Raw genomic sequence first — 11,478 nt, forward strand, 5'->3', positions numbered from 1 at the left:
CCTTCATTGTGTCCCATAAGTTTGGGTATGTTGTGGCTTCATTTTCATTAAACTCTAAAAAGTCTTTAATTTCTTTCTTTATTTCATCCTTTACTAAGTTATCATTGAGAAGAGTGTTGTTCAGTTTCCACGTTCTCACTCACTTTTAAATGACAAGGTATGAAACTGAGAAGCAGTTAGCAGATCCTTTTGATAACCTTTTAAAGCCAGCTGTGTTGGATGGTTTTCCTGCTGTTGTCTATTACTTCCTTGAGCTCTGTTCATCTCTGCCTTTCTGTTTTCTCTTTTTCCTCAGACCATTCTTTGAGGGTTTGCTTTTACTACATACAATCCTTAAACAACTTAGTCACAAAGAACAGAAAGGACTGTACTCTGTTACATAAAACGACATGGAGACAAAGTAGTTTGGAAATTTGGTGATTTTATGTAGTAAAATAAGCAACTTGTGCTTTCCACAACTCCAGTAACACCAGGGCCTTGTATCTGAGGTTGTGTTCATTTAGGTTTTCCCTCTCTTCCAGTTGGAAGTGGTCATTACTCATTATCTTTGAATGTGCTAGCACCTCACTTTGTATTTGCATTCTGGTATTGACTCCACCCAGTAAAGTTTGTATTATGAGTGCCATACTCCATTTCAGTTCTACAATCTTTTATGTATCAGGTAATTTTGGCTACACACAAGAAATTGCCAATGTTTTATAGATTCCTTATCTGTTAGAATAGTTAGACAAAACTGATTTTGTTTTTTGCTATTACTGGTTTTGTTTTGTTTTTATAAGATTTATCTTATATATATAATATTTTTATATATATATATATATATATACATATATATATATATATGTATATATGTATATATATATATATATATACTGTAGCTGTCTTCGGACACACCAGAAGAGGGCATCAGGTCTCATTACAGATGATTGTGAACCACCATGTAGTTGCTGGGATTTGAACTCTGGACCTCTGGAAGAGCAGTCAGTGCTCTTAACTGCTGAGCCATCTCTCCAGCCCCTGTTTTGTTTTTGAGACAAGATCTCACCAGCAAAGGAATTCCTTAAAGGAATGCACCACTGTGCCTGGCATTACTGTTGTTTTAACAGATCTAGCCATCCAGTTTTTATTCAGACTGTAAATTCTGTCTTAATTTTATGGATACCTGCAGTTTTTAAGACTTGCATGCAGTGTTGGGGTTGTCTTGTACACGTACTACGTGGATTTGTCTGAGATTTGGGCAGTGATTTAAGTCTTAGTTGCACTTCACTTTGGATTTATCTATAGTGTTAAGTTCACACAAGACATTGCCAGTGTTGTGTAGATTCCTTATCTATTACAGTAGTAGCACATACAGTTGGCACATGTAGATTTATACAGGGAATTAGGGGTGCCCATCTCCAGCTTGCTCCTTAAATCCTCTGCTCAAGGATCTCTTTCCGAGCTCCTCTAGTAAGTAATTGGGGATTTCACATACTACCTACACTACTGCCCAAACTACATTTTGAAATGCACACACGGGACAACTGGAAGAAAAGAAAAACTGCAGAGATTTCTTTGAGCGACTGGAGCCTGTTTTGTTATTTGCCTAGTAAAAGGATGAGGTTGGTTTAATTTTGAGCCATTCACCCCGGCGGCTTCATTAGCAAAGGTCCTAAGTGTGATGTCCTCGACACTAAAGTCTGCTTCCTCTCTAAAACTTTTATATGCCTATTGAGTTGATTCCCCTGAAGGAAGGCATTTCACATAGGTCTGCACTGTCAATTGTACCTTTTCCTTACTAATCAATGCTGAAGGCTCAGTGATCAGTGCCAGTGCCACTACTTTCCAACAAAGAAGGTCAAGTTAGGACTGAATTCTGTAGACATGATCACTATCTTTCTTTTCTTTTCTTTTTTTTTTTTTAAGATTTATTTATTACACTGTAGCTGTCTTCAGACACTCCAGAAGAGGGGGTCAGATCTTGTTAAGGATAGTTGTGAGTCACCAGGTGATTGCTGGGATTTAAACTCTGCACCTTTGGAAGAGCAGTCGGGTGCTCTTTCCCACTGAGCCATCTCACCAGCCCCACTATCTTTAATTCTTGAGTGCCATTCAGTTAATTTGACTGAATTGATTTTAAGAAGCAAGATTTTCACTCTTACAGTTGCCACTCTGCTTTGATAAAGTATTTTTCTTCTACATTTTTTTCTCTTGAAGATAGCTGTGCAGGTTTTTTTTTTCTGTGTTTTTAGACCCAATATTTTCACTGTATTTGTTTTCCTTTTTGAAGGGGAAAAAAGCTGGTCCTGGAACACAAAAGACAAGAAGTAAGTATTCCTGATACATTGTTTAATTTTCTTTTAGAGAGCAGAAAAAGATTAAGTCTGAAATGTACAGCTTGGGCTCTTGTAATTCAGTGGTCGGGCACATGCCACAGGTACATGATGTCCTAGGTTTCAACTCCAGTATACCCAGGTATTTATGTACTTAGAAAGATTTGCTGAAGTAAAGTACGTGATTTATTCAAGGATTTTTTAGTAATTTTTAGAACGTGGACCTTAACTACAGTCTGATGACACTTAAGCTACCCCCCATGTTAATAATTTTGTAAAGATGTCTTATTATGTGTATGGAAGGGGTTATGTGTACATACAGATGCTCCAACAAGCTAGAAGAGGATGTTGAGTCCCTTGGAGCTGAAGACATCAGTTGTTAGTCCTGACATAGGTGCTAGGAACTGACCTTGAGTCTTCTATAATATTCTGTGATCGCCATTGCTGAGCTCTATCTCCATCCCTGAAATTAATATTTTCAAAACCCTTTTTTAAAACTCATTAGAGTCCCAGAAGAAACAATTCTTGAAATCCATTTACTGGGATGAACGAACATAAGGAATGCTTTGGGCTAGCTTTACAGTGTGAAAAGATCTGTGCCATCCAGCTCAGGAATCTTGGATGGTTGGTATGAATGCATGGGTCTACAATACCCACGCTTAAGGGACCAAGGCGCCTGGGCCTCAGCAGAGGGATTCTGTCTTACAAAATCCAAAACACATCCTTGGCATGACAGATACAGGGGAGTGATAGTGGAAGATATTTTACCTCAGGCCTGCACCTTTCAACTCTCTTGAGTTTTAAAGGATTTCTAGATGTTTTACCCTCAATAGAGTCTTTACTGATGTGCAGCTGTCTAATGGTATTTTCTCTTCTTAAGCAGGAAGACTCAAGAAGCCTTTTTTAAAGGTTGAAGATGTGAACCGGTAAGTGTCAGAGTCCAGTGTGTTGGAAACTGAGTTGGGACTGTAGAAAAAAACCTCATGAGACTTACTTTCTTTTTGATGTTCCCTTCCTTTATATGACTGTGATGTGCCAAGAGCAGTAATTCCCTTGTGTTCAGGGACTGAAATGAGTTTCATTCTATTGTAGTTTAAATTCAGAGTATCTGCTTTAGACTAATCATAAAATCATCTCATTTTTTTAGTATTTTAAATAATTACTCTTGCTGCATTCAATATCATGAGTTTGAACAATTACTAAAAATTCCCCCCTGTAATTGTGGGGGAAATTATAGATAGTACTTGGAAATATATAGCTACTTGGAAATGTTTTGAAAAAAATAGAATTCAGACATGCTTCAACATGGATGAGCTTTCAGGACTTCAGAGTGAAGTATGAAGAAAAATGCTGCATTATTCAATGTACACAAAGCATTCAGAACATTCAGATTCGGTCACTGGTGGTTGCAAAGAGCTGAAGGGAAATAGAGGGACCTAGGGTTTTTACTTGTGCAAGGTAAGCACTATGAGATGGGATAGTGCTTTCACAAGATAATGTTTAATGTGACTGCACTGTCCAGTTTCAAATGGTATCTAGAGCAGTGCTCAACCTGTGGAAGACAATTCCTAGGGGACTGGACAACTCTTTCACAGAGGTTCCTAAAACCATTGGAAAACACTAGTTATAATACAATCCATAACAGTTGAAAAATTACAGTTATGAAGTATCAGCAAAAGTAATTTTATGGTTGGGGAGATCACCACAACAGGAACTGTATTAAAGGGTCCAGCATTAGGAAGATTGAGAACCACTGCTCTAGAAGCTGGGGTAGTAATTCCAAAACTTAATGATAATGTGACTAAACTGTATATAGTTTCGAAGGTAGGTGTTTTAGGGAGGATCTGGGAGGATATGAGAGAGGGGAAAGTGATCAAAATAGTGTATGAAATATTTTCAATTTTTTAAATGTTAAAAGAATAGGCCTACAAATTGGTTCTTTGAAAGGAAGGTTACCCCTACCAAGTCTCTCTTGTTTATTTCAGATTTTAGGTGAATTACAGATATAAGGCTTTGAAACCTTTCTTTCATCCTAGAGAAGCTCACATGTATTTATCTTTATTCTTAGGTCTTACAGGCCATTTTACCTTCAGCTCCCCAGTATGCCTTGTATAAACTACTTTCTTCAGAAGCCCTGCAGCCCATTTGATATAGAGAAGTCATCCAGCATCCAGAAACAAGCTCAGCCTAAACTCAGGTTGGTGTGAAACTTGAGTTTTAGAAGGACTGCTATTAGACTTTCACTGTGATTGTTTTTTCCTTCATAAGCATTTGGGGTAGTGTATTTTGCGCCACGGTGGTTGTATGTGTGCTTGTCTTCCCTGTGACTATTTTAATGTCTCTATGCTGTATTTAGTGTGAATGAAGGTACATTAGTTAGACATTTTAGGTGGGAGTGGAGTTCAGATACTGAAGCCTGTTTTTCTTGACCATTTGAAATGTTCTTGAGAATATTTATTACATTTTGTTTTACATTTCTTGAAATTCAGTTAAAAGTATTTGCTGTTCAAAAGTGACAGATTCTGCATATGTTAGTTTAAGGCAATAAGTTTTAAAATTATTCATTAGCAGTTAATTTTTTTACCATGTATTTCTATCACTAGAATTAATACGGACGGCGATAAATGTGGAACCCCAGTTCAACTCCAGTTGAAGGAAAAGAGAAAAAAAGGATATTGTGAATGTTGCTTGCAGAAATATGAAGATCTCGAAACTGTAAATGTGATTTTCCATTTGGGATTGGTGTTTCTAAAAATCTAAATACTGTTTTTATTTTTAAGTCCCATTTTACTATTCCGATTATAGTTTGCAACATGATAGTCACAAATATATTCTTGAGTGGAAACAGGTCTGGTTTGTTTTACGGTGGGAATGGAACATAGCTCTGCACTTTCTAGGCATGTGCATCAGCACTCCTGCATCTTGAACCTGAAACACTTGAAATTGTAAGAACCCAAGGAGGGAAGTCAACATTGAGATTTTTTTTTTTGGTTTTTCGAGACAGAGTTTCTCTGTATAGCCCTGGCTGTCCTGGAACTCACTTTGTAGACCAGGCTGGCCTCGAACTCAGAAATCCGCCTGCCTCTGCCTCCCGAGTGCTGGGATTAAAGGCGTACGCCACCACACCCGGCGAGAAAATAATTTTTATTCACTTAATAAATATTTGAGTACTTAGTATATAACTACAATGTAAAAATATAACAAAATATATGTAGACAGTATTAGACCAGTACAAGGAGAAACAAAACAGGAATGGAGGTGTTGTCATCTGTTTAGAATTGGCAAAGAAATACTTGACTGATGTTTAAGTAGAACTACAGAAAAGTTAGATAACCAGGCATCTTGATACCAACCGAAATCAGGAAGGGTGATGCCCAGAACAGGTAGATAGAATCAGTAGAGGATGATGGCCTGTACCAGTCAAGAATGGGAGTTCTTGGGGCATGGTCAGGTTGTTGAAATACTCTAAAGATGAAACTGAAGGGATTTACATGATTTTGGATTAAGAGATGGTAGGTAAAGGAAAAGTTCCTATATTTTGGTCTGAGCAATTAAAGAAAAGTCTTGCAAGACCATACCAAATAAAGGAAGTTCTTAAAGATGAGGAAGGTCTATTGGAGTTTGAAAGCTTATTAAAAGTAAGAACTTTGGAATCACTGGTAGTCTTCTTGTCTGTGCACCCTTAGAGTTTGGTGCATAGCAAGTGCTTATTAATCTCAGCAGTTACTTTTTTAATTTCTTAACTTTTAAATAGTAGGGAGACAGATGTAGTGGTGCACAGATTACAACCTCTCTACTTTCAACCTCAGCAAGCTCAGGCAGGATAAATATTAAAGTGCATAAGCTCAAATATTTATCACTTGAGATGTATTAATATTTACCAGGGATTTTGATTTGTTTTACTTATGTAATAAAGAAGGACATACAGTTAGTTTAAAATTTCATTGAATCAGAAGCTGAAGTATTTCAAATTTTTTCCTTTTCCTTCTAATTGTTTTGAAATTAAAGTTATTGATTGGTTCTGAAATTTACTTGGCCATTGTGAGGTCAGAGTAATATAGAATGTTTGCTTTTCTTTATCTTTGACATAATGTGTTCGGAAATGTAAGAATGGTAGGAAAGTTGTCCACTGATTGTCATAAAGAAAGTAAATTGCAAAAGTTGATTGAGAATGAAATTTAAGATCATGACTTTGAAAGTTTTTTTCTTTGTTTTTTTAATTTAAACTGAAGCAGAGTTCGGTAGGTCATTCCAACACTCTGGAAGGGTCTTGGGTTTGAGAGCAATTTGATCTACATAATGAGATCTTATCTTGAAAAACAAACCAAGTGTTGAAACCTTGGGTTTCACAATAATTCATTTCTATCCATGCAAAGAGACTGAGATGGGAAATATTTTTGAGTACTTAGGAGATGGCTCAGTCAGTGAAGTGCTTATAAAGGAACTAAGATTGATCTCCAAAACACACATAAAGAAGTGTAGACATGATGATGTGCCATACTTATTCCTGGTGCTGAGGCAGAGACAGGCTCATTACTGGTTTGCTGGTCTGCTGGCCTACTTCACTTGACTGAATTTCCAGGTGTCCAGCACCTGAGGAGGTAGACAAGATTGTCTTCAGTCTACACACACATACACAAATATTTTTAAGTAGTGTAGGTAAAGCAGACATATAGTACTGTAAAGTATAACATACAGAAAAGAGAACAAGAAAAGCTAAAAGTAAGGACATGAGGAAGAACTGAATGCAGGTGACAGGCCTGAGTTGTTTTATAAACAGGATATAAAGCTATCGTTGTCTAGTTGTATTGTAGCATGGAGAATGTTGAAAATAAGTGGAATGTGCTGTACAGTGGTAGCAAATGATGAGAAAGACGTTAGGCATGTAGCTCGGTGCTAAGGCCTTGGCGTGGCACATGTGAGACCCAAAAGTAAAGGTAAATGAGAATGCTTGACTTACTGTTAGAGAAGGCACAGACCTCTGAGACATATAGATCAATACTAAGTAATAAAAAACAGCTAAGTGGATTTAGAGAGAAAGTATATGTTTCACTTCATAATTTATTTTCTTCCCAGAATATAAATGAATTCCATCTGATCTTTAAAAATGTGTCATAAATTATTATTTGAGATGTTGGGTTTTTTTTTTTTTTTTTTTTAACGTTTCCCTCTGCAGCTCTGGCTTTGGTGGAACTCATTCTGTAGATCATGCTGGACTCAAACAGATCTACCTGCCTCTGCCTCCCCAGTGCTGGGATTAAAGGTGTGTGTGTGTGTGTGTGTGTGTGTGTGTGTGTGTGTGTGTGTGTGTGTGTGTGTGTGATATCTCATTCATATACATATATATGTGTGTGTGAGAGAGACATTATTTGGTTTGGTATTTGATTTTTTTGGTTTAATTGGTATAAGTATTGAATGTAATTTTAAGATGCTTTTGTTGTTGTTTTGTTTTAGCACCTTCTGAGTGAGAAACACAGGAACTTTGCACAGAGTAACCAGTATCAAGTTGTTGATGATATTGTATCTAAGTTAGTTTTTGATTTTGTGGAATATGAAAGAGACACACCTAAGAAGAAAAGGTAATTTGCCAAAGTTACTGTTAAGCTATTTTATGGCACTCAAATTTAATATAAAGTTTGTCTGCTCTTAGAAGGAGTACAGATTTTTTTCTACATGATGTAAATATGGTTTAGAACTAATACCTTCTTCCCTTCTTTTTCCTGCCACTAAAGGTACTTAGTCTCCCTCTGACATGGTTTTGAAAGGGAGCTCACAATTTTTTCTGTTAAGGTCATTGTAGAGTTGTTTTAGGTTTGGTAAATTGGAAGAGCTCAGTGACCTCCGGTCAGCTTTGTTACTGAACACTGAGCATGGCTATTTTGCAGTGGAACATACTTAAGAAAGTAAAGTAAAAGCCAGATATACTAGCAGGCAGCATTGTCAGCCTTTGGTGTCAAGCTATGTAGTTTACAATGTACTCAGTCTAAAAATGTTGATTAGGAATGCTTTTATATGAGTATACTGTAGGGCTGATAATTGGTCATCTGTTTTTGTCCTAGTCTTAAGGCATAAAGATTAGAGGTGTGATAGTGAAGCATAGCTTCTGAAAAGCAAGTAGGGGGTGCTCTGCAGTTAGACCCTGGATCTCCATAGGACTCTTGGTGTATTATGGCTGACTTACTAATGTAGCCATGTGCAACTCCTGTGAGGACTTAAAATGTTTTGAAAGTTTCAGGAAGGACCTGAAAAGTTTTTTTATCTAGTTATTCCCTAATCATTTTATCAGTACAATTTTTTACTTCTTATCAGTCTCCAGTTGGACTACTTTTACATTTTTGAACACCCATTTTTTGAAAGGAACTCTAGTCCCTATTTTGGTTTTGCTTTGCTTTTTAGGGATCGTATCTAAGGCCTCACCAATGAGGCACAAAGAGAGAATCTTTTGTATTGTCTAAACACTATAAGTAAAGGAAACTATTCTGATTGGAGAGACAGGTGAATTGTATATTGCTCACTGTTTCTTGGGATATATAATGCAAAGTGTAATTGGTGACCTGATATCTTGTCATGCATTTGCATAATTAGGATTGTTCAAGAGATTCTAAGATTCTATGTGAAGAAGTAGTTTAGGTCAAATATAGGTTCGAAATTGAAGGGTTACTTTGTCACCTTTACATGATAGGAAATAGTTTAAATGGAAAATATGTTTCTGCTTTTGGTTTCCAACAAGTACTTTCTGAAACCAAACATTAAAGCACTGGTATTTTTTAAAGATAACAACAAAATCAGGGTCAGATACAGATACTGTCATCTTTCTTTGGTTTATATAATTCATGGTTTTTTTTTTTTTTCCATAATTAGTTAAGAGGGTATTGCTTATCTCAAGGAGGGAGAAGAATGAATGGGGAGGTGGTACACTAGTTCAGTTTAGGTGATTTCTGTGTTAGGGTTATCCTAAGTTAGTTTCCTAAATAACTCATACATAGTTTTATTAATCTCTAACTTCTCGGTTTTTTTTCTTTATAAAGAATAAGATACAGTGTTNGGTCTGTTTCTGCAAATGTCCTGAAAAACACTGAACCGAAAGAGAAGCTACTATTGGAGTCCAATTTCCAGANGGACATGGGAGAAAGCAATGGGCCACTGCTCAAGCAGAACTCTCAGTATGAAGAAACCCAGAAAACTGAAGAAAAGCCTGTGTTTGCTTCAGAGCCCACANCCTATTCTTCAGCTGGATTGAAAGGATATGACGGGAAACCAGTGAGCGTGTTCAGTGCCAGTGAGCCTGACCTAGAGCAGGAGTGTGCACAGCTACCTCTGCGTGACAGCACACTNGAACACCAAGTGACTGTAGGTAGAGATGATGGAGAACAGAGAGTAGGCGCTGCTACAGGCGGGTCGCAGTCATGTGGACAAATTTCTTGTCTCAGTACAGAAAGTTATCTACCCCAACCACAATTAACTACAGACATAAAGCTTTCAGCAAAAGATCTGCAAGAAAAGGGCTTTCATGTTATGAGAGGTCATGATTCTGACCTCATGGCATTAAATACATCAAAAGAGCAGCTAACANTGAAGGCAAGAACTCCACCCTGTGGTCCCCAGGGGCCTCATGAGCGTGACACTGAGAGCATGGAGAATTTGCCTTGTGGTAAGATCCAGCGGAAAGTGAGAATGTTATTAGGGCAAAAGAAAGCAAATGTGGAACCGGGTGCTGANTTGGATAAAAAGAGAACTGAGTATCTTCCTTCACATGAAGACAGAACTTGTGNGTCACCAATACAGTCTCTATTGGACCTTTTTCAGACAAGCGGGGAGAAATCAGAATTTTTGGGTTTTACAAGCTACACTGAAAACAGTGGAATATGTGATGTTTTAGATATTTGGGAGGAAGAAAATTCAAGTAGCCTGCTGTCAACATTTTTTTCTTCCCCTTCAACTTCTGCATTCGTTGGATTTTAGTATTTAATGAGCTTTTCAGAAGTGACAGCTATATTCCTGAAGTTTTTATAAATACATATATAATTAGTTGTGGGGGGGGGTTGTTTTGTTTTTGCCAACTTTTTTTATGGAGCCATCTGTAAATATTAAGATGGTGTTTGTAATTTTTTACAGGATTGAATAGCTGTTACAAATTATACAATAAAAACTTANGACTTATTTTTATTCCTGAGAGTAAAAATGAATATCATTTGNTTTATCACTGAAAATTATTTCAAGTGAGATTTGAAACCTATCAAAAATTTATGCACTATATATTACATACTATTAACTATTGCCTATTAGCATAGATTTCTATGATCAACATGTTATGTTAAAAATTAAGGTAGAAAGGGAGAAAAAGAATGTACTAATTGGTATATTTGGNTTCTGGAAGTTACTAGAAACATTGGCTCTAGACACAGACTCAGCTGGATTCTCTCAGGATCCTGACCCTGCATACTGAAGTTATTGCAGGGCTCAAAATAATTCCAAAAACCTTAAGGGGAATTTAAGTAATTCAGTTAATTGAGAATAATTTATTTAAAAATTGCTTTTTGTTTGNTACTCGATGATAAGAGATGAAGTGAATTGTTGGAATTGTTTTAAAATGGGAGGAATGACAAAAATCTGTCACTTGACTATTAAAAAGAACAGGAAAATTTATATAAGTGTAAGATGAATATCATCCTTTACCTTTGAGTATATGTGTATAGGAGTGAAACAGCCACTGAGGACAGTTTTTCATGGTCTAAATGATGATGCTATTAACTACTGCATAAAGACACAATGTCACTAAGAAGTTGATTATCAGTATTCACTTAAAATATTTTGTTACATTTATTTATGTGAGTACTAGGGGTGGATGGATCACAGGCTATGGCATGGTTGTGGAAGTCAGAGGACTTGCCATGAAAATTCTTTCCTACCGTGTATGTCCTAGAGATCAGAGTCTTGTTGTCAGGTGTGGTGGCAGGCGCCTCTGGGCCATCTCATGGGTCCAATAGTAGTAATTTTTTTAAACTAAAGCAAAATGTCAATAAACAACTTTTGGGGGCAAAAAACAAACACTGCAAATTGAAAAGGCTGTTACTCTTAAAGTATCATATAGCAAACAATTATTTGGGAATATAAAAAAAAACCTGAAACTTATGTAGGCTTTTTTAATCTTCATGGCTCCAAATGG

At 36.7% G+C, this 11,478-nt stretch overlaps 1 protein-coding gene across 1 annotated transcript; it reads left to right on the plus strand.

Annotated features, from left to right (window-relative positions):
- Positions 1 to 2,231: 2,231 nt before the first annotated feature.
- On the plus strand, positions 2,232 to 10,476 carry LOC110314632 (protein DBF4 homolog A-like; the record flags this gene model as incomplete). Its single annotated transcript, XM_021188892.2, has 6 exons — positions 2,232 to 2,306; positions 3,193 to 3,238; positions 4,381 to 4,509; positions 4,916 to 5,027; positions 7,767 to 7,891; positions 9,341 to 10,476. Coding segments are annotated over 6 exons (1,421 nt in total), but the record flags the coding sequence as incomplete, so codon positions are not given.
- Positions 10,477 to 11,478: the final 1,002 nt, after the last annotated feature.

This window comes from Mus pahari, unplaced genomic scaffold (assembly GCF_900095145.1).
Source record: "Mus pahari unplaced genomic scaffold, PAHARI_EIJ_v1.1 scaffold_12191_1, whole genome shotgun sequence".
Classification (NCBI taxonomy): Eukaryota; Metazoa; Chordata; class Mammalia; order Rodentia; family Muridae; genus Mus; species Mus pahari.